The 27,865-nt window shown below is 53.5% G+C and overlaps 2 protein-coding genes across 6 annotated transcripts in view; one reads left to right on the plus strand and one right to left on the minus strand.

Annotated features, from left to right (window-relative positions):
• Nucleotides 1-4,711, plus strand: part of NTN1 (netrin 1) — a 207,820-nt gene extending 203,109 nt beyond the window's left edge. For both annotated transcript variants that reach the window (XM_070479086.1, XM_070479087.1), the window contains exon 7: nucleotides 987-4,711. In XM_070479086.1, the coding sequence (XP_070335187.1) occupies nucleotides 987-1,315 (329 nt within the window). In that variant the 3' untranslated portion in view covers nucleotides 1,316-4,711. The remainder of the gene's footprint in view (nucleotides 1-986) is intronic.
• Nucleotides 4,712-10,556: 5,845 nt separating this feature from the next.
• The window catches only part of STX8 (syntaxin 8), a 199,486-nt gene continuing 182,177 nt past the window's right edge, over nucleotides 10,557-27,865 (minus strand). For 2 of the 4 annotated variants that reach the window (XR_011492229.1, XM_070479092.1), the window contains one exon: nucleotides 10,557-10,731. Coding sequence is in view for 3 of the 4 variants with exons in the window: in XM_070479092.1 (XP_070335193.1) it covers nucleotides 10,664-10,731 (68 nt within the window). In the remaining variant the exon portion in view is untranslated. Of the gene's footprint in view, nucleotides 10,759-11,048; nucleotides 11,156-27,865 lie in introns of those variants that run through there. The other 2 variants (XM_070479090.1, XM_070479091.1) reach the window with 2 other exon arrangements.

Raw genomic sequence — 27,865 nt, forward strand, 5'->3', positions numbered from 1 at the left:
TTCATCTAGTGGTTTGAACAAAATCTATTCCCCCCTCCCCCTTAAAAATGTTTTTTCTCTTATAACATACCTTATATCCGGTGGAAATAGCATCTGTTGACATTCACTAGGGCATTGATTCTCAAACTGTGTTCCCTGGATCAGCACCATCTGGAGTTTGTCAGAAGTGTGCCTTCCTGGGCCCCACTCCACACCTGGTGAATCAGAAATTGGGGCGAGGCCAGCGACGTGTGTGTGACAAGCTGTCAAGGGGATTCTGATACCTGCCTCAGCTAGAGAGCCCCCATACTCAGGGAAATAGTAGCAGAGAACTGAAAGGGAGGGGAATGGCCTGGGGGCTTGGGGAGGGTCCAGAGGACAGGGTGGCCTGGCAGGGATGGGAGGGGATAGTACAAGGACCGTGGACTTCAGAAGAGGTGCTGTGGCTGCCTTCAAGGGCTGCTCAGGGTACATGGCCCCTGGGCACTGAGACCCCAGTCTGAGCTTAGATTAAGAGCAAGGTTGTGTGTCTGGGGGTGTCATGAGGCTTGATGTTAGGTGGTGGGGCCACTGGAAATAGCCAGGAGGTACTGCCCATGTTGGTCTGCCCCCAGTGGCCAGCACTGTGCTCATGGAGGGCACTTGCCTGAACAGCTGGATTCTGCCCAGAATTCAGGGGGTGTGGTCAGTTCCTATAGTGTCTTCCTGGACTCTAAGGGGGACTGTCCCCAAAGACAGGGCTGGGTGGCACCTTCAACACAGGCAGGAAGTAAGACTTCTCAGAGCAGTGGCCTTGGCAGATGTATCAGCAGGCAGGGTTCTAGGATCAGCTTTGCCTCCACACACCCATTCCCCCAGTGGGGCTCCCCCTGCGGTCACTTCCCAGCACTGGGTCTCCTATTCCTTCTTCACCAAACAGGCCGCCCCATCGCGGGCCCTCTCGGCGGCAGAAGTCAGGGCGCCCAGGTGGCAGCCGAGGCCCACGCCCTACCTGTGCTTCCTTGCAGCCGTCCAGATCCACATCCTGAAGGCGGACAAGGCAGGGGACTGGTGGAAGTTCACGGTGAACATCATCTCCGTGTACAAGCAGGGCACCAGCCGCATCCGCCGCGGTGACCAGAACCTGTGGATCCGCTCGCGGGACATCGCCTGCAAGTGCCCGAAAATCAAGCCCCTCAAGAAGTACCTGCTGCTGGGCAACGCGGAGGACTCGCCTGACCAGAGCGGCATCGTGGCGGACAAGAGCAGCCTGGTGATCCAGTGGCGGGACACGTGGGCGCGGCGGCTGCGCAAGTTCCAGCAGCGCGAGAAGAAGGGCAAGTGCAAGAAGGCCTAGCGCGGAGGCAGCGGCGCGCCGGCGGGCTGGGTGCGGGCCGGCCACCGCGGCGGGGACTTGGCTCACGGGGGCTTTCCCAGCTGGGGGGAGGGTGGGGGCGGGGCCGGGGCCCTCGGCGGCCCCGCCCCCAGCCCCCTGGGCGGCCAGGCCCCGGAGAGTTGAGGACCGAGACTTAGCTACCTCACGGGCTCCTTCCAGAGCAGAGATGCGTTTCCCCGGGGCGGGAGGGTGGCCGGGGCAGGGGCGGGCAGGTGGGCCGCAGCGATGGGTAGAGAAGGGCACGTGAGAAGGAGAACTGTGAACCCCCAGGCCCGCAGCCCCAAACAGAAAACCCCGTTTGGTTCCCCTGACCCTTCTTGGGGGATTGCCACAGGAACCCTGGCTGTGACAACTCGGGCTCCCGTCTGCAGTGGCCTGGGGGCACCGGGGGGTGGGGGGTGGGGAGTGGCCTGTCCAGCCAGCCCTCCCCGTGCCCCCGCCATCCTCCCTGTGGTGGGGGGTGCGGAGGGGTTACAGTCTGTGCAGCCAGAGCAGTGACGCCCCTCCTGGTCCTGCCCTGGCCGGGATTGGGGTGGGTGGGTGCTTGGCCAGGCTTCTGGACCAGGGACACCCCCAAGAAGCCCACGCCGGGTGGTCGGTCACTGCTCACGCCGGAGCTGTCTGATGGAGGAGGCATTGCCAACGCAAAACCTCCCAGAGAGTTTCCTTTCTGGAAAGTTGGAAGCAGCCCCTTTATGACATTTTCCAGGGGAGGGGGAGGGGGCACTGGCTGGGCTTACGGCAGCGACACTATTTGTGTAATGACATCAGCTCCCACAAGGCCCCTCAGCAATGTCAACAGCTGGGAAGGGCCTGGAAGGCAGGCTGCTAAGGCAGTTGGGCCTGGCGGGGATGGGGGGTGGGAGTGGGCTGGCTGGAGTGGGGACCCGCTCCACTGGCTCAGGGAGGCGCGGGAGTGCCCAAGCCGCAGGCTGGCAGGGCTGGAACCATTAGGGTCCCAGGTACCAGGGAAGCCGTGCCCACTTCCTGCTGGGCCCTCACTCCTGACTCCCCAAGGAGCAGACAGAGGAGGCTTCCCACCACCATCTTGGTATGGCCTGGGTGGCACCTCACCCCCTCTGGCGGCCCCCTCTGTGGATGCCTCCCAGGCCCCCTAGTGGGGTCAGGCTCCCTTTCCAAAGCTTCCGAGAGATACTGTCTCCAAGCCGGCAGCCCTGAACGTCCAGGTCTGATGGCCTCACACAGGACCTGTGCCCAAGGGCCCCCACCCCCCTAGCCGGCACTCTGAATTCGAGGCCTGGCTCCTCTCTCAGTCAGGAAATTGGTTTCATCTTCCCTGCTGGAGTTTGGCTGCTCAGAAGGGTCACACCAAGTATGAAGCTCGGGCCCTCCTGGTTTGGCTTTCCTCTGCTTCCTCCCACATCGCCACCCCCACCATTTACCGAGCACCTGCTCTGTGCCAGGCACTTTACCCCCGTAACCTCACACTATCTTCATGACAGCCCCGTGAGACAGGGGTCCTCACCGGGTACTATAACCCCTCTTTGGTTCCCTCACAGGCTGCAGGGGGTGCTTCTGGGTGAGTCACCCCTGAGACGCTGGCCCTGGTGATGGCATCTGGCCTGGAGAACAGACGTCAGGAACTGGGGGCTGGGATGGGCACAGTCATATCTTGAGAGGTGACAGCCAGGGCGGTGCGTGAGGCCAGTGTACACTCACTCCAGGTTCCAGGCAGGCAGGCCATGGCTGGTCCTAAGGTGTAGGCAGAAAGGATGTCTGGTTGCTTGGAGGGGTTCCAGGGATGCCCCCAGGGGCAGGGGAAGGACAGAATGGGCCTGGGAAGGGGTCGCTGTCCTGCCAGACTCCGAGCCCTAGGCTGGAAATGTAGGGCCCTCTCCACCCAGTTGGCCCTCCCCCGCTGCCCGTGTGGTTCGGGTGGGTTTTGTTGGCTCACAGTCCATGAGAAGCTCTGTCCTGTGTGGGCAGTCATCCTCTTTCTGTTTGCACCGGCATGGCAGCCCTGCCAGCTCCACCCTAGGCCCAAGTCTCAGTCCCTGTTGTGAGGGGGGCTTGCACTGGTGGTCTCCGTGGCCAGCAGCCCGCCAGGCAGCAATGCATCTTGCTTTAAATTCAGCCAGTCTCACCCTCTGGCTCAGCACCCTGAGAGCAGAGTAGCCTGGCCTCTGGGGAATGTCAGGGCCACCAGTCAGCTAGTGGGGAGAGGAACTTGGGGGGGGGGTGCTCAGTCCTGGCAGGTGGCCTTCCCCACCCAGCCAGAACCCAGCCCACCACTCCTCTGAATCCAGCCCTCCCCCTTGGGAAAGCACCCCTCTTCTTCCCTCGCCCACCCAACCCGGGTGGAAATGGAAATAGGAATTGAGGTTCCGGTCTGTACAGTTAGGAAAGGATGTAAAATGGAACTAGATTTTGAAGAGTGTATTAACCAGAGTTGTGATATGTAGGTGTTTGAAGAAAAACATACCAGATTAGTCTTTCTTTTTTTAAAGAGATTTCCAAGTTGTCCTTTTTCTTACCTGCTGGGGGGTCTGGAGCCCCTGACAGCGGGGTCCCTGCTTTTCTGACACATAGTAATGCTAAGGATTGGGGTGGAGGGAAGGAAGAAGGATGAGGGGGGCTGCTCTCTGGACTCACCTGCAGCTTGGCTTCTGTTCTGAGCAAAGGAGGGTGAGGCAGGTCCTGGTGGTAAAGTGGGAGGGACCCCCGCAGTCCAAGCTGGGGGGCTGGGAGCTGCCCCCAGGCCTTTGGTACCCACCTAGCACTCTGCCCCCAGAGTAACTGCAGGAAATGGGTACAGCCTGTCTTGGGTTAACCCCAGGCTGGAGACTGAAATCAAGGAGAAGACCCCTCGGGGTCAGGAGATGGTCCCTTTAGGCAACTGAAAAATGTTTGCAGTCTTCCTTTGATCAGTGAGACCCAGAGTGGATGAACTAGACCCATGGATAGGGTTACTGGGCCACAGTTCATGGCCATAGCCAAGTCGTACCCTAAGGGTATCGAAGTGTGTACTTGTAGGGCCTCGCCCCTGTCAGAATCAAGCCAGTCCTGCTCCCCGCGTCCTTGGACGTGGCTCCCCCTCCCCTCTGCACCTCCCCACTCCCCCCCTGCGTTCCGGAGTTCTGTTCACTCAGAATTGTAAATGTTTAGTTGTGACCATGACATATTGTTTGGGTCAGTGTTCCTTTCCAATGCATACTAATATATTATGGTTATTATATATGAATATATTTAATGACATGGAAAAAGTTGTGGATTTTTTAAGTTTTTTCTTTTTTTTTTTGGTTAGAGTTGTAATGGACCCAGATGGAACTTGTAACGTGGGCCCCACATGATAGAACTAAATTCAGATATCAATTAAATAAACTCTTGTACACTGTTCTCTGTCTCCCAGTTTTTATTGGTGGCCTGAGCTAGGGGTGGTCAGCCTGCTGGGTGAGAGGCTGGTGAGTCTTGAGGCCATTTAAGGAATATGGCTTCTGGTCTAAGAACTCCCAGCAAGACAAACCTGAGACCAAGGCCCCGTGATGCTCTGGAGCAATGGTGCCCAAACTTTTTGGCACCAGGGGCTGGTTTCATGGAAGACAGTTTCTCTACAGACTGGGGAGATGGTGGATGGTTTCAGGGGGATTCAAGTGCATTACATCTATTGTGCACTTCATTATTACATCAGCTCCACCATTAGATCCTGGAGACTGGGGGCCCTGGGGATAAGCCAGAGCCTGCCTGTGCTCTTCCCCATCTGACTCAGAACCTGCAAGTAGTTATTGCCCTTCATGTAACCAGTTTCTTCTATTCAAGTAGAGGGGAGACTCACCGGCAAAGACAGCAGGGTCAGTGACACTGGAGAATGTTCTCAAGCCGTCATGTGCTAACACTTCGTGAGGTACAGGGATGGGGCCGGGGCCAGCGCCACCAGGAACTGAGCTCACTGGGTTTCTGGGAGACTATATTTAAACTTCCGAATGGTTGTGATTTCTCTATTAAATAAGCAATTCAGTCATTAGGAACATGTTGTGTTGCCATGCAAAGTGGAACCGATCGTCACCAGGAAGCTATAATTTCTGCACCCAGCTGTTTCGAAGACAAGTCTCAACGACACAGATTCATCCTTCCCTGTATGGCACGGAAGGCCGTTCCCACTGCATGATCTGGCTGGGAAGTCATGAGCTGCTGCTCAGGAAGGACTAAGGGTTTCCCAGGGTGCGCCAGTGGTAAAGACCCTCCTGCCAATGCAGGAGACATATGAGACACGAGTTCAATCCCTGGGTTGGAATGATCCCCTGGAGGAGGGCATGGCAACCCACTCCGGTACTCTTGACTGGAGAATCCCATGGACAGAAAAGCCTGGAGGGCTGCAGTCCATGGGGTCTGAAGCAACTTAGCACACATGCAGGAAGGAATAAGGCCCGTCCTGCCTCAAGGGCTGTAGGCACGGAAGCTGTGCTCTCAGAACCAGGGGTCAAAGCCAGCGCAGGTGGATGTAGGGGTGGTCCCCAGTGTAAGCCCTATCACAAGGGAGCACTGACTGCCCGTGGCAGAGACGGGATACAGGTCCCAAGTGGCCGGACAGGCCAAGGGGAAAGCGAGGCTCTTCTGCAGCTTTGGGCTCCCCTCAAAGCCAGTTCAGACCCAGCTGGACCATTTGCCGGATTTTAGACATCTGCCAAACTCAGTGCAGGAAATCAGCCGGCTCCCTGTGGAGCACTGACCCAGGGTGGTTGGAAAAGTCCATTTTAGAGACTGGAATGCTGAGGCATAAGGAAACAAATTCCCATCAGGGACTTGGGGGCCAGCAGAGTTCAGTCAGAAGCCCAGACCCTGCTAGGTGAGAGCTCCCCAGGGTCTGGCCAAGGAGGTGCCCATATTTCTAAAGGCCTCCCCCACACCTCCACCTGCCAGGGCCTGAGACAGCACCGTGGATGGGGGCCGCCCGCTCATGGTAGAGACACACCTGGGTTTCAGACTCTGTTGAACACAGCTCTGTCCATGTTAAGACTAAATAAAGATGTATAAGAAATACACCAAGAAAACCTAGGTGTGAAAGGACAGACAGCCCATGTGAGAAATACAGCAATGAATTAATCCATCCAAAAACTGTATCAAAGTGGAGACTCGACCCGAGCATCTCACCCCCACCCTCATGTCAGGGTGGATGTGGGCATGCAGGTGGCAAGGGCCCTGCCTCCAGCCCACCCAGCAATCGCCCCCTCTTGCCCTGGGGGCCCAGGATGTAGATATTGTACAAAAGTTTCTAAATCCCTTCTTTTCCATGCATTTTTTTATTTAAGGGGGTGGGATCACAGGTGGGAACCCCCCCCACAATAAAGTCTGTCAGTGTTTGGGAAAAAAAAAAACGTGGAGACTCTACAGGCCAGCAAGTCTGGTCTGTAAAGATGCAGAGGCCTTCTGTTACTGCAGGCAGTTGGGAGGAACTCTGAGGCCATAAGAAGCAATGAAGGAAAGAGGAGCCTTGGACCACTTTTCAAAAAAAAGATGGGGAAAACCACACTTACCTACAGCAGGGCTAGGTTAGAAAACCCAGCTAGATAAAAGATGACCTTGCGCTAGTCTACGCCAAGAGGCAAGGAGTACCAGCCACAGGCCAGCCGGCAGTTCTCGGAGGACGCACGGGTCAGGAGCGCACCCAACGCTTTTCAAAGCAGGACGGTCTGGAGTCCTGCAGGAGCCCGGTGGAAGGAGGGTCCAGGGCTTGGCCAGGAGCAGGTGTCCTGGGGCTACTGAAAACTAAGCTTTAGTGACAGTTGTTGATAATCATGAGGCTTCAACAGAACAAAAGCACCAGTTGGAACCAGGTACCCAGATTCCTTTACATGGTACACCTTGCCTCAAGAATTCCATGGACAAAGGAGCCTGGGGGACTACAGTCCATGGGATCACAAAGAATCGGACACAACTGAGCGACTAAATAACAACAAGACTTTAAATGCTTATGATTAGTAAATAATCAGTTCAACAATACTTATGATGTTGTTTTAATAAAGTTACTTTCATTGGAAATGCACCCAAGGTGATGGGGTCTCGCTGCTTTCTATGCTTAGAGTTGTGCCTGTTCACGCCACCTGTCCAGAGCTTTTGAGCCACCCTGGGACCCTGGTCCTGATGCTTCTGTGGGGCGTAGGGGACGGGAAACCAGGTCTGGCCAGACCCAGCTGGAAAAGGCCACAGGACTGCACCATGTGCCCTGATGCAGCAGACCCTGAGAGGCTCCGCCCAGCCACTCGAGATGCCTTGCCAGTTTCAGGCCACCCTTCCGTTCAGAGTAGGCCAGGTGTCTCCTGTGAGAAGCCCACTCCGAGGAAGCTGGGGTACAGGGGAGCCTCCCTGCCTGGCACTGCTCCAGGCCTGGATGACAGATCCCACAGTCTCAACCAACGAGCTTCTTCCGCCAGCCCTGTCCCTGGGTCCAGAGAAGTGAAGCCACTGGTCCCATGACAGCAGTGCGCGGGCCGGGCCTTGAGCGCGCTCAGCCGGGAGGACAGAGGCTGCTGCGTGAGGACCTGGGCTCCACATTTGGCTCGGAAAGGCCTTCCCCGTGTGGCTGAGGCCGCCGGGGCTCTCGCTCAAAGATGCCTTACTAGTTGCCGGGGCTCCATGCTGAGCAAGTCAGGAGGAGGTGAGAAAGTCACAGGCCTTCAGTGCCACCTCCCATGAGCCCGGAAGTGGGGGATTCCAAGGAGACGCTGTTTATACAGATTTGGGGTTTTGCACGACAAGATGGGTGGGTTCTTGCTCTTCCATTGGGGCATCCATTGGCAACTGTCCCGCCCCCTGCCCACAGGGAAAATGCCTCCAGAGCGCCTTAAGGTCCAAACCGCCCCCCGCCCCCACCGTCCAGCCTGGCCCCTCTGCTGGTGTCTTGGCCTTGACACAAGCGCACCTCCATGTCCTGTCCTCTGCTACCCTGACCTGATCCCTACAGTGGGGCTCCCGCTCAAGGCTGCCCTGCTCCCCACCCTCCGGTCCCCGGTCTGAACACGCTTCCAGGGCCTCTCCAGGTCTGCAAAGGCTGGCTGCCTGGGAGGTCAGCGGGCACCGCTGCTGTGCCCCAGCTCTCTCACATCCTCACGACAGCTGGCGCTGGGTTGGAGAGGAGGCCTGAGCCCTGGATGTGGTGACAGCCTGGCCCAGCGGGTGTAGACTATGCCGAGCCGCTCTGGCTGCTCTGTGCCGACACGGGCTGACTCACCTGGTCCTCATGTCAGCCCTGGAGGCAGGAGACCGTCTTCTCTCCATTTCCTAGAGGAGGAAACGCAGGCCCAGGCAGGGCACCTCCCGTGGTCACACAGCTAACGAGCAATGTGCTGGTCACTGGGGCCATCACTGCCCAGTTCAGGCTCTCAATCTTCTGGGCACTTCCTGGTCCCCTCATTGAGCAGGGCAGGTGACAGTCCGGCCAGTGAGCTGTGAGCAGAGCTGACGGCTTCCCTCATGGGCAGAGCATTCCACGGCTGGTGCGAGGGTGTCCAGAGTCCCCTTTCTTCTGCCAGAGCCGTGGGGCTGTCCCCTGTGCCTGGGTCTGGGCCCCCAGCTGACCTGTGTGGACGAGCAGCAGCGGGAAGGCCCTGACACTGGGACGGATCTAGGTCATCGGGATTTGGGGGGGTTGTGACTACAATACTGTCCTGGCTAACACGGAGCCGAGTTATGACCAGGTACGACCTGGGCAGGCCAGGCCCAGGGCTAGACCGCCTCCCGGGAGAACACCGTGTGTCACCATCACACACACAGCAGGTGGAAGTGGGACTACCCAGGTGGCCTGGAAGTGACCCAGCCCCTGGAGGGGAGAGCTGTCAGAAAGAAGGTCACCCACCCTTTGCAGTGACTTATAAGAAACCGAGCTCAGAGCCAGGGCTCCCCTGACGGAGGCCCGTGGTCTGGACCCAGGTCTTCCCTGCTCACTGCCATTTCAGGTCTCGGGGTCCCAGGAGATAACGCTGTGCCAGGGGCACACAGCCCTCCCGTGCCCATTTTGTAGTCTCTAGGGAATCCCCAGTAGACTCTCCCACCCCAAAATTCCCCTCCCACACACCCAATCTCGCCTCTTCCAGTGAAATTTTGTGCTTGGAAACCACCCTAATTTTTCTATCACCAACGCCAATTCTTTCTCCTTGAGCCATGGATGGCAAAGCAAGGCCTGGCAGCCCGGCCTGCCTTCTGACGGCCAAGGAGGAAGGCACGAAGCTTGGCCCTCCGCCCCTTCCCACCCGGATCCACCGCCGCCTTTGAGGGCCTGGAACCCCACTCAAGGTCTAGCCCATCTGTCCGCCCTCATCATCACACACGCATACATGTGTGCAATGCGTGCAGTGCACACTCATACACACGCAAGATTGTCACAGCTGGTTTGCTGTTGTTCAATTGCTAAGTTGTGCCCGACTCTTTGCAACCCTGAGGACTGCAGCACGCCAGGCTTCTCTGTCCTTCACTATCTCCCTGAATTTTCTCAAACTCATGTCCATTGAGTAGTGATGCCATCCAAACATCTCATCCTCTGTCACCCCCTTTTCCTCCTGCTCTCAATCTTTCCCAACATCAGGGTCTTTTCCAATGGGTCGACTCTTTGCATCAGGTCAGGGCCAGTTTAGAAGCCAGAGAAAGGTCCTGTTCTGCCTGCAGAATCGCACCTTTCTTTGAACTCCACATGGTACTTTCCTGCCTGATTGTTCCCATCTTCCCGCCTGGTTCATCAGATTTGATTCCACTGCTGATAGAGATGCATCAGCTTTGGAAAAGTGGTTTACTACGTCAAGGGAGGAAAAAAGCACATGCTTCTAGGTCCAAGGGTAGTTCCCAAAGTAGAGTCCAGAGATACTTCACCACTAGGAGTGGCAAGCTTGGGGGGGGGGAGAAGGGGGGCAGTTACACAGAGCCCTACCTGCATCACAGCGCCTTCCTCCCTCCAAGACACACGTGGCCTTGGCTGCTCGCTGGTCTCCCACGTGGGCATGTGACTGCCCGGATCAGACCAGACACTCCAGGTCACAAGGGCCAAGAATTCAGTTGGAATTCAGCATCATCCCACAGGTGGCCCGGGACACTGCAGGGGTGGCCGGAATCCACTGGCGGCCAAGGGGCAGTGACCGCTGAGGGACCTTGGGCAGGCACCCCAATGACCAAGGCAGAACCCCAAAGAGCCATCCTGCTTGATACCTCAGCAGAGGCACCACTCGGTTTGTTTTTGCTGAAGCAACGCACAGCGAGGTGAGAACTTTGGGGGAATTTATTGAGAGCGGCTTTCGGGTACCAAGAGGATGCTCGGCTTTATTCCATCACTGGCAGGTGTCCTGGTTGGTGGTCCCTGGATGGCCACTAGTTGGTCGGCCAGACTGCAACCACCACGATGGCCACGAGCAGCAGTAAAATCACCATTATCATCCCTGAAAAACAGAAGCATACAAGACCCCCTGTAATGCTTTCCACCAGCAGAACATCGCCTCTCCCGTGAAGTATCTTCTGAGACAGCGGGGCAGTTCTCCAGGGAGCCCCAGTGTGTGTCAGGGGTGTCAGCAGACAGGCAGGAGGGAGGGACTCTAGGGACCCCAAAGGGTTGCCATCTCGCTACTTGAAGAGTTGTGCCAGCCAAGTGCCCATGCTCCTGACCTGATAGGGCCTCCCCATTCAGCCCTCCTTGCTCTGGCTTCTGTGTGCAACTTAGCCATGTTTTGTGTCCTCATTAATGACGGTGTGATAAAGCAAAGGGCTTTAGAGTTCACAAAGAAATACTGATTCTAGAATCCATTTTCTCCCCATCCACACGGCTTGGCCTTTTCTTCTTGGGCCGAAGAAACTTATGTCTTCCATCTGGAAAGAATTCCAAGAGGGGGACCTTTGCTTTACTTTTTTTTTTTAATATTAACATTCTCTAGTTTTACTTCAACTTTTTGGCTGGGGACCACAATGTACTCCCAGCCAGTCTGCTCCCTGCATCCAGCCAAGGCCACCCCGTCTCCCTTGGTTCACACATCTGGACCTACCACTGCCCATTCCTTCAAAGCAGATGAAGAGCGAGGGGCCAGGAGGACTCAGCTCGTTTACCTGACGCCCTCACCACCTTCCTCGCCAACTTCTCTGGTGGGTAATAGGTATTGCCTTCACCCTGAAGGCCAGCATGGTGGTGGCATGCCAGAGACATGGCACGGCTGTGACAGAGCAAGCTCTGAGAAATGAAGGATCCCTGAGCCACCGAGGCTCCGAGAGGGGAGTGAGGAGCAGATGAGATGAAGCATGAGAAAATGCTCTACAATCTGTTGGGGAGTCAGGGGTCATGTGGCCGTCTGGCCCACCAGGACTGCCCACTGCAGGCTGAGGAGCTGTGTTGGCCAAGGTCAGGGTCCCAAGGGTTTAGCAACTTATTCTCTCGAAGGAAGCCACTAACACGTTCTTGATCTTATTAGCTGGAATAACCACTGGCCACATCTGGCTTCAGGAGCTCAAGAGCCACATGTGGCCGATGGCTACTTTACCGGACAAAGACAATACAGGACAGACATCTCCATCATTTTGGCAAGTCCCATTGGGCAAAATGGACATACTGTGTGGAGTTCTGATTATTTTTTTTACTGCCATTTATTTCCACACACAACTGCTGAACTGAGGAATGAATGAATAGCTACTCAATGTGTTTTCAACACTCATGCCACACTTGGACAGCTCCCCGTGTGGGGAATTCTGCTTTCTTCTTGAGTTGGTGTTGTTAAATTATATTTTTTGGGGAAATTGCCCAGTTTTTCCTGAGTATCCAAAATTATTGGCGTAAGGCTATTCCTTAGATTCTCCTATAATTTTAGCACTACACCGTGTCTCAGTCCTTTTTATTTCTCACACCACCTGCTTGTGCACTTTTTTCCCCCAACCTTGCCACAAATGAGCCTTTTTATGAACCTTTTCTGAGAACAAGTTTGACTTTGCTGATCACTTCTCATTTATTAATTTCTCCATTTACTTTTATTAATCCTACAATTCAGCCTTTCTTTGGATTTAGTTTGTCTTTTTTTTTCCTTGAACTTCTTTACTTGAAAGTTAATCATTTTCCACTTTCCTCTAAACAGTACCACTCTAAACCTACAAGTTTTGATACAAAATAATTTCAATAATTTCTAAATTCTATTATTTATTTATCTGCTGCCCTATGTGGCATGTGAGATCTTAGTTCTCGGCAGAGATCAAACCCGTGTCCCCTGCAGTGGAAGCATGGAGTCTTAAATCACTGAACCACCAGGGAATTCCCTCTAAATTCTAAATATTTAAAAATTTTCAACAATGTCTTCTTTGGCCCAATGATTATTTAGAAATGATTTTAAGATTTCCAATTTTACTGAAACAAGCTTATCGAAATGTACTTCTTAAAAATTCTGAGACAAGGACAGTGGTGGTGGTTTTAGTTGCTGAGTTGTGTCCGACTCATGAGACCCCATGGAATGTAGCCCGCCAGGTTCCTCTGACAACGATACATGTAGTATATGTTGGTGTGAAAACATTTGTGATTTCTGTGAGTGACAAAATCGCAAGCACGATTAGCCCTGCCGTGGTTTGCTGCCTACTTTCCTCATTGAAGAAAAGAAATGCTAAAGCTCAATCAGAGGTTTGTGAAGATAAGAGTGTAGATTTCTCATCCAAGTTCATGGACTCCCTGAATTCTATCCACAGGTGCCCAGGGTTCGATGTAATTCAGGCTGGGTAAATTTTAAACCCAACCCAAGTAAGCACAGCTTGCTCATGGTTTTAAACACTGAGGAAGGAGTAAAAAGTTCATGGCAAGCTTCCCTGTCACCTCCCTGTGACAGCGGGTGCACTTTTTCTAACCTGCCATCTTTCTCCAATGAACCAAGAAGAGAATGAACCAAGAGGAGAGCACCTCCTCTTGAGGACCTACGATGTTTTTTTCTCCTGTCTTCATAAAAACCAAGACTCTACGTCAGGGGTCAGCAAACTGTGGCCCACGGGCCATATCTGGCTTCTGGCCTGTTTTTGTACAACTCATGAGTTAAGAGTGGTTTTCATATTTTGAAAGGGTTGTCAAAAAAGAAACAGGAGATGTGACACATTGTCTGGGGTCTGCAAAGCCTAACGCGTTTACTGTCTGGCCTTTTACGGTATTTGCGGACCCTGCTCTGTCACTGAGGCCGACAGTGACCTCAGGGGCTAGGCTCTGGTTCCCGCTCCACTTCTTTCATCTGTGGATTTCCTTTCTTCCTTGTATTAATAAACACAGACATCCATTAACACTTGAGGGGGTGGTGTAATAGTTCATCCAGCATTTCAAGATGCTTGTAGTAAGGGTGGGTGGGTGTGTGTATGTATGTACATGTGTGTGACTATTATCTCAGTTCATCTTGCCAGAACCAGAAGAACACATTTTTTCATTCATTTCTCCCTCCAGAAACATATTCAGGTTGACCAAAGCCTCCACTTGGGCAGGAATCCCACTACTTCTTGGCTGGGGAAAAGGTTTATATTGTGCAATATCTTTCCTTAAAAAATAATGGAAATGGAGGAAGCAGACGGACTGATGGGAAGCAGCGGCAGGACAGTTTCTGGCCCTTCCAAGCCCGGGCTCACCCTGAAGACGAGGGGGAGGACTGCATTTTTTGAGGAAAGAGTAGAAAATGGGCTGAGTGGTAGCTGAGGAAGAAGCCGTGCCACCGACACTCAGCCAGGATCTGAGTTGGGAGGACGCCCCTGGGGCTCTGGTCCAGACTGAGGCTGCGATGGCCCAGAGGAGAGGCTCACAAATGGCCCTGAATTTTCAAATCAGGGTGATTATGGGAAAAGCAGAACAAGTGATGAAGACCAAGGAGTCAAGAACAATAACAGGCTGGGAAGGAGAAAGCATACATCTGGTTTGAGTTTCCACGCGTGAAGCCTGCAGTCCAAGGGGAGCGGCCTCGGGCATCCATAGTCACCAGCTTGGGTCACTGCGGGAACTGACCTGCTGCTCCTTTTACCTGATCCTTCCCCTCGAGTGAACTGGAATGGAAATCAGATCAGGCTGCTTCCTGGCTCAAAACTGTCTAGTGGATTAAAAGCCACACACTTCATGGTGTTTGAAGGCCCTGGGCCATCCGCCCCGGGGCCCCTGAAGCTACACCCTGTACCTGTCCTCAGGCCACTCTGGCCTCCGGGTCCTCCCACGGGCCCTGTGTCCTGCCTCCCAGCCTGTACCCCTGCTGTCCAGAGGGTGCTCTCTCCCGGCACCCCTGGCCTAGTGAATCCCTGCTCATCATCCAAAACTCAGCATCAGTTTCTGGGCCTCAAGGAGCCGCTTCGAGACCTGCAGTGGATCTTGTCCTCTGTCTCTGCAGCGAACCTTCAACTATGATTCAGGTCCTCGGTTAGTTACTCTTTGCCGCCACCATCAACACAGGAGCATCCATGGCATGGCCTTTGCCCAGTGGGTTCACCACCACGTCCCCAGTGCCTGGAGCAGGGCCTGGCACATGAAAGAGGCACGAGAGGTTCTTCTTTCTATAAATGAATAAATGGGGACCTCCCTGGTGGTCTGGTGGCTAGGACTCTGCGCTCCCAATGAAGGCGGCCTGGGTTCAATCCCAGGTGAGGGAATTAGACCCCACATGCCACAACTAAAGATCCTGCATGCCACAATGAAGACCCAGCACAGACAAATAAATAAAAATAAATATTTCCACAAAACCAAAAGACACTTGCTTCTGGGAAGAAAAGTTATGACAAACCTAGACAGTGTATTAAAAAGCAGAGACATCACTTTGCTGACAAAGGTCTGTCTAGTCAAAGCTATGGCTTTCCAGTAGTCATGTATGGATTTGAGAGTTGGACCATAACGAAGGCTGAGTGCTGAAGAATTGATGTTTTCACACTGTGGTGCTGGAGAAGACTCTTGAGAGTCCCTTGGATAGCAAGGAGATCAAATCAATCCATCCTAAAGGAAATCAATCCCAAATATTCTTTGGAAGGACTGATGCTGAAGCTGAAGCTCCAAAACTTTGGCAACCTGATGCAAAGAGCCGACTCACTGGAAAAAGACTCTAATGCTGGGAAAGGCTGAGGGCAGGAGAAGAAGGGGGTAGCAAAGGATGAGAAGGCTGGATGGCATCAGCTCAACAGATATGGGTTTGAGCAAACTCTGAGAGACGGTGAAGGACAGAGAATCCTGGTGTGCTGCAGTCCGCGGGGTTGCAAAGAGGTGGACATGACTGAGCAACTGAACAACAACTAAATATTTTTTTTTTAATGAATAAATGCATTGATTATCTGGAAGGAACAAGAAGAACCAATGAGAAGGACACTGAAGGGACAGACAGCAGGGAGAGAGGAGCTGTTAGGACGTGTCAAGGAGGCCAAGAGACAAACTCCCAAAAATGCTCGACCCCAATTGCAAACTCTGCGGCCACACCAGGAGGGTGGAGGAGAGCCCGTCCCTGGGGCCTTGGAGACGGTTCACAGCGCAGCGGGAGCAGAGGGCAGGAGCTGTCAGGACCATAACCAACACAGCGATTCCTCTGTCAGCTGCCACTTATTCTCTCACAGAAACCGGGTTCTACAGATGGTAGCACAGGACAGGTGCGACAAGTTTCCCTAAGGCCCGTGAAGAAAGAAAACGGGCTTCGCCGGCTGACAGCATAGATGGCAATTCGATAAGACATGATACACTGGGTTCTAATCCAAAGATGAAAAGGGGGACTTGGAGAGCAACGACAAATAAGACGCTGACATGTCTAACCCTTTCAGGGCAAAACAGGGCTCCTCCAGATAGGAGGCTTCCAGCAGGCCTAAGTAAACTGGGGTGCACCCAGGGTGTTTGGAGGAAGTCATTCTAAGGTGGCGAGTGACAGTGATAAGCCAACTGCAGCCTCGTGGATTCTTTAGGGTCAAAGAGTAGATGTTTATAAACCTTATCGCTGCAATGCTTTCTTTTTAAGGACTTGGGCTTTTCTGGAATGCGGACACAACTCTGGCACCTTCCTTGAATGGAGTCTTTTCCCCCTGAAGGATGTTTCAGAAAGAGAAATTGAGGGTCTCTAGAGAGCCAGGGAGAGCTAGGCCACAGCATGCATGGATTATTCACATGGGCCAGGTCACCTCGCTCGAGTCTCAGCAACAGATAAGTCTATTCTCTGTTTTCTATGAGGAGGCTGAGGTTCCGGGAGGCTCACTCTGTCACCCAAGGCCCCAAAGCTGGTGAGAGGAAGAGCTTGGACTGGAATCCAGGGGACAGGGACCCCTCAGCCATGCTCTTACCCTTTTCCTGCACCGGTGGGGGGGGGGCGTCCGGGGGGATCCTGATCCCAGATACAGCACAGGGTTCATCAGAGAGAGAGGCCCAGATGTCTTTGGGCTGAAAAACCGAGACAAAGAGTTTCTTCTTTGTTCCCCCTTTCTTCCTTCTTATAATTTTTTATAGTGGGAAAATGGAAACAAACATAAGGATAGACAGAAGAGTTCATGGAACTGTGATGAATTCATCACCTGGCTTTAACAAGGGTCAATCTGAGGCCCACCTGGTTTCACCCCTGGTGCATCTCTCCCCCATACCGTCCCCTGGTGTATTTTTTGGAAGCAAATCCTAGACATATTTCATCTACAGAAATGTCAGGAAGTATCACCAAAAGGCATCATTAGAAAACTCACTGCCGCTACCACCACCACCAAGCAGAACATTAGAGAGATTGCTATTTCTTAAAGACAAAGGCGGGGGGAGCCCCCAACAGTTCAGACGTAGGAGGGAAGTTCCAGTTCAGAGGACGAGGGAGGCTGAGCCACCGCTGGCCACCGGCCACGGGAAGGACGGGAACTGCGTTCAGCCACATGTGAGAGACAGAACTCCCGTCTCTTGCCTTAGAGCAGGGCTCGAACCTCAGGGGGTCCCGTCATCCATCCCCCACCCCGCTGAGGAAATGTTTGACATTTCAGACCGAGGAAAGACAGTGGAACTTCTGGGAACCTGCCAATTTCCGAAACAATGAACGCTCTTTGCCCCTGAGCCCGGCACAGGAACACCTGGCGAGGCTGCGGGCGCCGGGAGCCTTTGCCCACACGTCACTCCGCCCCGCGCAGGGCCTGCTGGCACTGGGAGAGGCAGACTTTCCCTTCCAATCCCCAAGTGCCCCTTTTCGGGGGGCAGGCCTGGGGTGCCAGAATTCCAAGAGTGGAAAAAAAACGTCCGTTTCCTCTGGTCAGTTCACCAGATGAGTATTACTCAGCCACATCTAATATTTACAAGTCCAGCTCACGGCAATTACCAAAAAGATGTGAGAAAAAGTCCTTTGCAGACAGGGAAAGGATATGAAACACGGTCTCTCAGGAATAGTGCTGTGTTTGCTGGAGATTGTTCATTGGGATTCAGGGGCCATGGTTTTTTTCCAGTGAAACACTGGAAACCAGCAAACTATGGCGGCTGTGAGGCTAACACCGCTGCCACAGTGGAGTGAGGCAACGGGTCCGACTGCTTATGGATAAGAAGGACAAGGACAGGAGGGGCGTGGAGCCTGGCTTTTCTTGAGAGCGCGGGAGCAGGTCCCTGGGCTGGTCAGTTCTCCCCTTAGGAAGGGCTTCCCAGGTGGCTCAGGGGTCAAGAATCCGCCTGCCAATGCGGTTTGATCCCTGGGTGGGGACGATCCCCTGCAGGAGGAAGTGGCAACCCACTCCAGTATTCTTGCCTGGGAAATCCCATGGACAGAGAAGCCTGGTGGGCTTACCATCCATTGGGTCGCAAAAGAATCAGATATGACTGAGCGACTGAGCACACAGGCATGCCTCTTAGGAAACTGCAAGAACACTCAAGTGGTCAGCACGGGGCGGGGGGAGCCATTGGAGGGGAGGGGATGGGGGAATGCAGGGGAGACGGGAGGCGCCACAAAGCCCAATTTTATCTGGAAGTCTTTTTGTCTGGTTCTTGCTCATCATGAGGAAAGCCATACTGGCTGCTGGCTGTGGTTGGCTGGTTGGAACCAAAACGAATCTTAGCCGATTTGCTTTGTTCTTCTCACAGGAAGGATCAGGCCCCACAAACAGCCCTCATGCAGCTGCTGAAGATTCACAGAGGACATTTATGGAGGACTCCTCTAGTTGTCCCCTCCCCCAATAGGTGACATTTGCTTATGTATTAACCACCGGGTTCTCACTGATCAAACAGGCTTTTTTTTTTTGCAGCAGCAGCAGCAGCCTCCTGAGTTGGGGGTGGGCAATAAGCAGGAGGAAAGACAAAACTGGATATTTGTTTTCAAAAGTTCATGTAAATATCCCCTTTAATCCTGTTACTAGGCAAATAAGCTATGAAAAGAGTAGACAGAGTACAGAGACGGTGAATGTATTGACATTCTGATTTTCAGCCTGAAGGGCTGAAGTGTGGCAGTTCCCCCCTTGGCCCTGACCTGCCCACTCAGGAGCTGTGTCTGCCCTCCTCATCGGCCACCCTTTCTCACCTTTCTTTCACCAGTCCTTTCTCACCCCAGCCCGAATTCCACTTCTCCATGAAGACCTCTCCACCCACAGAGACCCCCGCCTCCCTGAAGTCAGAAACGCACTCAGAGCCAGGCCACTGCTCTCCACCAACTGGCCTCCCATCTTTCAATTCTTATCTTGTTAACACTTCTTTCCCCAGGTCACAGGCTCTCCAAAAGCAGGGACCGTAGGCGGAAGGGGCACTGGTTGGGGGAGCCAGGGAGACCTGACTTCCAGCATGCCTACTTTCCAGCTATGAAATGTTGGGAAAGTTCCTTGACACTGAGTTCGGGTCCACCATCTGCAGAACAAGCCTGAAAGTATCGACTTCATAGGCTTGCTGTAAGGATTCAATAAAAGGAAGTATATAAAACCTCGAGATCGTAACTGGCACTCCATAAATGGCAGCTATGATGACAGTAATCTCGACTCCTTGTGTGACCCACGGCCCGAGAACGGTGCATTGTGTACAGCAGATGAGCGAGCGGGCCCCTCGGCTTAATGACAGAAATCAAACGTCACTCACTCCAGAGGAGAAGGAAGAGGAACAAAAACAGAGGAACACCTGGGTGGCATTTAGCTGAGCAACAGCCCGATCCTAGCTAAGGCCCAGCGGTGATGACGGGCATCCAGGAAAGGTTGGCTGCTCAGCGTGGAATATCTGGCAGCATCCATTATTAGCCACAGGAAGGGCAGCTGTGCCGGGCGAGGCGTTGGCTGAGGTCAGAAGGCAGGCGGAGCCCAGCCAAGTGGACACCAGGTGAGAGAAACCGTGGAAAAGTGAAATGGGGAAGGCCTTTGGGGAAGGGCAGGGCGGGGCATGCTGAGAACGGAGCTACAGGCGGCAGAGGGAGACGGTGAAAGCAAACCTAAAGGGCACCTGGCAGGTGTGCCCAGCATCCAGGACGCGTCCAATCACGAGGGAGGATGGGCAGAGCGGGACTCGGGGGGCCACTTGCGATGGTGAGGACCATGAAAATGACAGCGAGACAAGAAGCACTAATGTCAGGGCTCCCGTTCTGCCATGGGGCACACGTGCCCTGAGAGCTCTCCAGGGCCCACATCCCAGTCATAGTCTCACCTTCAGGCAATAAGCTGACAGAGCAGTAACTTGCCCCCATTTCTGAGTGAGAAAGTGGGAGCTCAGGGACCATCTGCCTCGTGTGGCCCTTCTGAGAGCCGGGGTGGGCGGGCGCAATCACAGGACTGGCTGGGATGGAGCGTCACGTGGGGAGGAGGCGGCCTGGGGGCCCGTGGAGGTCCAGGGGGTTAAGGAGTGAAAAGTCGGGGCTTGGGACCGAGAAGTGACGGCGCAGCCCCTGGAGAAATACCAAGAAACGCATCAGAAGGCAAAGAATGGGCTTGGAAGGTGCCTATGCTTTGGTTCTGACTGAAAATTAAGAAAACTGGAATCACACGGATCTTAACATTCCCGTGGCTTCACGTCACACCGACTGGATGAGCATCTGACCTCAGCCAAGGTCACAGCTTAGGCTCCTGGCACAGAGCACGCGGGGGACCTGCAGACCCCAGCCCGGCCCCGTGCTGGCCTGTGTGAGCCGGCTGCCCCACACCTCTGGTCCCCAGGGCTGACAGAGGTGACACACGTGTCCCCAGTATGGGAGGGTCACATGACATTCCCAGACCCCCCTCCTCCTCGGGGGCAGGGGCTGGCACATGCTGGTACTGACTCCATTCTGGAAGGTGCCAGATCCCTGAGGTTGAGATTCTCGGGTCTTCTCCAGAGTGAATCTCTGGAGGGATGAGCCTGGTGTCCCCGTGTGGCTGGGCTGCATCTTGGCTGAGGTGACACTGGTCACTCACCCCTGTGCTCTGAAGGTCCACCCCGTGGGGAGCACTCACCCCTGCCCCAGCGGGCACCCTGTTTCAATGTGGACAGGAAGTCCTCCTCTATGTAAGCAGAAAAACTCACCAGGAAGCAACTTTGCAGACTGGGGGAGAGGAGGGCGGTGCAGGGGACATCTGGGGGCCAGAGACAGCGTGGTTCTCAGCAGGAAGCAGGGAGGGTGACCCAGGAGGGGTTGGGGGTGGGAAGCGAGGAAAAAAGGACTTGCCTAGAAACAGGAAATTAAAAGGAATTAAGACTGCGCGAGACGGGGCAGAGGAGCTGGATGGAGGCCGAGCAAAAGGCAGGCTCCTGGAGTCTGGGCTCCAGGAACCAGGGCCTTGCTGGACGTCAGGGGGCCCTGTCACAGCTGCCGGCTGGCGAGCTAACCCTCGGCCCACGGAGCCCAACGTGAGGACCTGAGAGCTCACTGCGCTGGCCCAGGGCAAACGAGGTTCTGACGGAGGGGCCAGACGTATTGGTCGAGTGCCCTGACGGAGGGCACAGCCCTGGGTAAGATGTGCCCCAGGGCGTTAGACTGACCCACACCAGAACCACACTCCACACAATGGATCGAGTGCCTACTGTGGGCCAGATGCAATGGAGTGAAGATACGGGTCGTCTTTTTACAGGCCTCATGGGAGAGGCGGAAAATCAACCCATCCCCACCTCCCCAAAACAAAACAAAACATCCCACAGAAGACACCAATCCTTGGAGGAAGCGTGTGAAAACCCAGCCATTAGTGCTGCTTCCTGCACAGAGAGTGCTGACTGGTTGCTAGTCTCCATCTGTGTTCTTAAAGTGTCATTCATTTCCCTTCTCTGAAATAAGTTCAGCCTGGCGATCGCCGCAATTCAACAACAGGATCCAATTGTGAATAGGTAATCCTTCATATCAGCTGTCCAAGGCAGCTTATGATGAGTTGTCAAGTCAGTAATTGAATGTCAATTCCCTGGCGCGTCAATATTTGCTGAGCAATATCTCCTCACTGTGCTGCACGTCACCCCTGGGAATGGAACTCTGGCTGGAGTCTGGCAGAAATTCAAGTGTCTCCAAGCACAACTGTCAGGAGCTTGGTTATGGATATCTTGTTCTGACAGTTCCCTCTTGACGAAGTGTCAGATGATTTCTGGATGGCTCCGGCCAGGCTGTGGATTCACTGTTACTCACCCCTTCGTTTGGGCCCTGTGGACCAGGAAACATCACCTGGGGTTAATTAGGGACGATGAGCAAGGTGACAGGAAGGCACTCAGGCCAAAGTTCTGCTCAGGTAGAGACAGGCAGGGAGGACTGGCCATCTGCGGCATGCTTTCTCAACACACCAGACGCTTACCCGTCTGTTCTGTTTTCTTTAAAGCAAATCATTTGACCAAGATGCAAAAGGCTATTGGGTGGTAGATCTGAACTGAGTCTCAGAGTCCCAAACCTCGAAAGAACACATCTCTGGCAGGGGAGGAGGCAGTGGCCATGTCTGTTCAACTCGACCCTGTCCCTAAAGTCACAGTTGGCGGGTCTAGTAGTAAAGCCCATATGAAGACAACGAGGCTTGCTTCTCCAGGAACTTTGTGAGTTTGGATGGACAGAGGTGGGCCTCAGCCACAGTCCAGGAGACACTCCAGAAGGGTGCTCCACACATGTAGGCCGGCTGTCTTCCAACTCTTCCTGAGACTTGTCTGGCCCCACCAACACTTAGAGAGCCTCACAGGTGACCCAACATCATTCAGATAAATTACTTGTTCTTTAACCTAAAGGAGCCAGAGTCATTTCTTCTTACTTGTAACTAAGATTCTTCAGTAAAGACACCATCAGCAGAAACAATTATTTGTCTTGAATTATTTGGGAAAACATGAGAGTCACAGGAGGACAACTCTGCTTTACTGGTTGAGCGCTGAAAGCACAGAGTGAAGGCATAGCTCCTGGGCACCTACGGTCTTGGGCTGCACCTCGCACCTTAGTCTGAACTAAGATCCCACTTGATTAGCTGTCACCATTAAGACACGTTCTCAGAGACCAAACTCTTTTTTACATTTACATATCCTATCATTACAGTCCATGAGATCACAAAGAGTCAGACACAACTGAGCGACTAACACACAAACACACACACCTCCTATTATTTTTAAAGTATTTTCTGATTTGCCAGAGATGTCCTGAGGCATCAAAGTGAAGAAAAGCTGCCCTCCAGTTCTCAGGCAAGAGGTATTTGGAGCGAAGATCAGGGCAGCAGAGCCCCCTCTGTAAACAGTGCTGACAAGGACACCTGAATGGCATGAACTAGGCATTCAGAGCCTCCCTGTTGGGGTCCCCTCCTCCCCAGGACGCACCATGTATGCCCGTGGGGCGCCTGGATCCAGCAAGTCCCGCTGTTCCTGCCACCACAGTCCTAATGAGCCGCCAGTGCCACTGGCGCCGCTGGGCATGTAGGTTCCTTACACACATTCACATGGAGTCGCTCAATCAGTGTTTAGTCCAGAAATGAAACAGACGGTCCCCACTGCCAGTGTGGTTGGGAATGCAGAAACAGCGCTGATACTCTCTGGGTTCTCTCTCTCTCTCGGCTTCTGATTTATTTCACAAACATCGACAGAAAATGTCCAGGGCACCAGGCACCATTCTAGGCACTGGTTATATCAGCAATAAGCAAAACAGACAAATCACTTGCCTCACCAAGTTGTTATTTGTGTGTGTGTGTGTTGGGGGTGCAGCGGATGAAAACAGATAAAACCCAAAATAAGTAAACCATGTGCTTTTGTGGTTGCTCAGAAAAGTCCGACTCTTTGTGACCCCGTAGACTGTAGCCTGCCAGGCTCCTCTGTCCATGGGATTTCCCAGGCAAGGACACTGGAGTGGGTTGCCATTCCCTTCTCCCAGGGATCTTCCTGACCCAGGGATTGAACTCACGTCTCCTGAATTGGCAGACAGATTCTTTACTGCTGGCCACCAGGGAAGCCAAACCGTGTGCCAGATGGGGAATAATAAAGAGGAGCGAACACAGCCTGTGTCGTCCTAGTGTGCAGCTTGTGGGCGGGGGTTGGTCTGAAGCATGCTCTCCTCTTACTCAAGTTCCAGGGGCGTGTGGAGGAGAGGGGGCACTAATTCTTTCCAGAACCCGGTCGCCCCACAGCGGGACCTGGAAACACACTGCGGGTGAGATTAGGGTGCCTTCCTACAAGGCATCAGAGAACTGCCATCCTTGAATGCTAATAATATGTAAGCTTAGAAATAACACATGACGAGAGTTTGCTGGAATGAAGGGTGATGTAATGACAAGTGGAAACAGAAGGGGGACTTATTATGGAGTGTAGAAAAGGTGGGCCAGAGAGGAAGGACTTGCCAGTGGGGGCCAGCCCTGGCCAGTGCAGGGGGACCCTGGCCCGCACACTCCGGGGTCGCTTGGCCTGCGGGGATGCAGGCCGTGTGTCCTCGGGTGGCTGGGCTTGCAGTTCCATGCCCTGGTGAGAAGTGTGCTTCTTAAACTGAGGGCTGTTGCCTTGACCAGGGGCCTCTCACTTTACAGAGTGCTGGCCACCAGCTGGGGGCTTTAGTCGAGAGGAAGTGGGGCAGGGGCGGGGGCGGGTGTGTGGGGTGGAGGTAGGAGTCAGATGACAGAGCAGACACAAGATGTCACCCAAAGTTCGGGCGAATTTGGGTAAATGCGTTTCAGCTGATGTGGGACTGGTTAGCGTGTTCCTGGTGCTTTGGGTCCCTCTGTCATCTTGGAAGTCATACTGGCCCCCCACCTAATCTCTGTTTTCCTCTGTCACCTCCAAGGTGACAGGGACTATATATAACCAAGAGCCATAGTGAGGAGGACAGAAGAAGGACGAACGCTAAGAGCTCTGGGAGAATAGAAAAAATGAGGGCTGCGGCGAGCAGCCAGGAGTGGTCCTTTCACTTGAAGAGCTGAGTCTTTTACCAGAGAACCAGAACGATGCCTGGTCCCTCAGCTTGTCTGTGCAGCCCGTCCCCATCACCGAGGCAGCCCAATGAGCCCTACTGTGAGCTGGAGGTCACTCTGGCTTTCGAGCCATAGCCATTAAGTGACCGCAAGCTCCTGGTCCCACCACCCCCCAGCACCGAACGCGCACTTCCCAAACGTGCAGCAGAGGGATGGAGGACGGGCGTGGACACACGCCTTCCCTCCTCGGGAGGCCGCAGAGCAGAAGACCAGAGCTGCAGCGTGGGTGGAGATGCCAGATGGCTCGTATTCAAATCGCAACTCTGGCACTCTGTCCTCTGAGCCCCAAATCGGGAGAATTCTAACCCTGAACTCCCACGGTTGACATGGAGACGCCACGAGGTAAAAGGCCTGGCACTGAGCACACGACCTGGCCCACGGCACGTACTTGAGTGACACTGGTTGCTGTCGTCACCTCCTATAAACCGGTGTGGCTACGAACGTGGCACTCAGGGCCCTCAACCTCTGGCCAGGAGACACTTTGATCCATCCCCCATCTTAAGCCTCCTTAACCAAAGACACTTTGATCTGTGACCCCCTGAAGCCTCCAATGCTGCCTAGCCCCCTCCAGCTGCGCACCACCAACACCCAGGAGAAAGGGTCCTCCGAGGGGTATGTGGCCAGCCACCTGCCCTCAGGCATGACCACTCAGAGCAACCCAGATACGACTGCCACACTGTTCTTGAAAATCTTCTCTGTCACTCCTCAAAGACTACCAGGAAAACAGATTCTGAAATTCATGCTCATGCAAAATTCTCCAACAGCCTGTATGCCTGTATGTACAAAATTAAAATACACTTCTTAATGTATCATAAATTAAGAGTTCATCAATAAATGCAATTCATATTTGCTCCATCAGAAAGGACATGCAATCTTCTATCCGGAGGGCCCCGATGGCCTCCTCTTTCTGCTTTCAGACACGAATTTAATGACACCGCTGCAGTGAGATGTGTGGCTGCAAGGATGGACTGACAACCTTCCAGCACCATGATGAGGGGCTAGCTTCCTGTGAGCAGTGCGGAGAGTTGTGAGCCCTTGGGCACCATCAAGATGGGTTGAGTGAGGACCACAAAGATTTAGAAGCTGCTCTGCACTGGGTCATGGAAAAGAGCCCCTTTCTCAGAGCAGCAGCAGGCTTGCAGTTCAGTAAAGGAAACCCTTGACGGGTCAGGCTGCAGGGCACACACCCCACGCGTGGTCTCACCTCAGGATTATTCAGGCTGTGGCGTGAAGGTGCCCATCTTGTGTGGACCCCTGCAACGACACCCCCTCCAGAACGACATTCTCTAAGGCTCTTCACCACCCACAAAGACATCCTTATATGAACAGCGAGGATCCATTAACCCTGACCTTCACAGAGGGAAGGCGCCCTTTCGGCAGCACCAACTAGTGAAGCAGCAGGGCATGGGTTCCTATGTGGACACTCAGGGTGGACACTGATCCCTCCAAGCCCCAGTGCGGCTCTGACAGGTGCTCAGGGTAAATGATGTCACCAATGAGCTGCCTGAAAAAAAAAAAAAATACCCAAATGGGTGAGATCTCCAATCAGATGTTCTAGAGTACGGTAGCCTAAAAACTGTTGAGCAAGGATTCTACTGGCAAGAAGAAATGAACAGACGTCTCTGAGGCTCAGGGGTCCACTCAGCAGAGCTCAAAGATGGGGAACCAGCGCGAGCGAAGGGCTGGCCTGCAGTGCTGGCCTACGACACGTGGCCCAAGGAACTTTCAAGGATAAGGCAACCCCGGAAGACGTCCTCGTCCTCCTCCTGCCTCTGAAGGTGGTCGTGTGTAAGGGGTTTCAAGAGACCACAGAAGTACAGTCACAGAAAGGCACACTGATGGCCAAGCGGTGTCAGGGGTCACACGTTATGAGCCTGTGCAAGTTGATGACGGGGGTTTGCCTCTGACACGCTGTGCAAAACACATGGAGAGTCTGCCTTTCAGATGTGAGCTGTGAAGGCAGATGATACAGGTGTCTGAGGATAATATTAAAATGATGTCACTAACGTCTCCTCCTCCACTCCCCTGCAAAAAAGTCGAAGAGACGATTTCAGGATGTCAGGTTTGGCTTTGAAATATTTGTTGGCTTACATGGAAAAATGGTCTGTCAGATATTTCAGAAATCATTTCAGAGCAAAATACAAAAAGTGGAATTCTGACACAGTCCCAGAGAAACAATCCAGCTTTCCCACCCCAGCCTCTCACTCAGATGTACCCTCTCTCACACCTTGGTGCCTTGGCAGGGACTGTTCGCACCAATTCTGAGCCCCCTGCCAGCTTCTACAGCCAGCACCAGGACACTAGCTTGGGGCCTCAGCTCAAAAACATCCCCTGCCCCAGGGACACCTCCTCCCATGTGCCCAAGGCAGTCTCTGAGCCACTTTTTCTGGGCGGGTTCTGCATACCGAACATGCACGAAAGAGAAACTGACTTAACACTCGGGGAAACTAATGACTGACTGGGTCCAGGCTTTATCTCCCGAATGGCCAGAGAATTCTTTGAGAGGACAGACCTTGTGTTTCCGTGTCTGTGTCTCCGACATGTTATCCACAGGTGACCAGGACAGATGTCACTTAATATCTGTTCGATACATACGTATTTTTGTTTTGGTTGATTAAATAACAACTCATTGTTTAGATTCAAATACTGTTTGGGATATTAAGAGTCAGTAGAATGGATTTCGGGCTTCCTTGATGGCTCAGGGGTAAAGAATCTGCCTGCCACTGCAGAAGACGCAGGTTGGATTCCTGGGTTGGGACGATCCCCTGGAGAAGGAAATGGCAACCCACTCCAATATTCCTGCCTGGGAAATCACATGGACAGAGGAGCCTGGCTGGCTACAGCCCATGGGGTTGTGAAAGAGAGGGACAGGACTTACTGACTAAACAACAGTATGGATTTCAAATGCCTTATAACTTGGTAGTAGTTCGTGTGGGTATTTTAGCGGCTAGGACAGCACTTGGCGCATAATAAGTGATCGATGTATGTGGAAATAAATGAGTGAGTGAACACATGAAAGAGCATCAGTTCAGTTCATTTTATTAGTTGTGTCTGATTTTTGTGACCCCATGGACTGTAGCACGCCAGGCTTCCCTGTCCATCACCAACTGCAGCAGCTTGCTCAAATTCATGTCCATCAAGTCAGTGATGCCATCTAACCATCTCATCCTCTGTTGAACCCTTCTCCTCCTGCCTTCAATCTTTCCCAGCATCAAGGTCTTTTCCAATGAGTCTGTTCTTTGCATCAGGTGGCCAAAATATTGGAGCTTCAGCTTCAGCATCAGTCCT

This window comes from Odocoileus virginianus, chromosome 17 (assembly GCF_023699985.2).
Source record: "Odocoileus virginianus isolate 20LAN1187 ecotype Illinois chromosome 17, Ovbor_1.2, whole genome shotgun sequence".
NCBI classification, from domain to species: domain Eukaryota; kingdom Metazoa; phylum Chordata; class Mammalia; order Artiodactyla; family Cervidae; genus Odocoileus; species Odocoileus virginianus.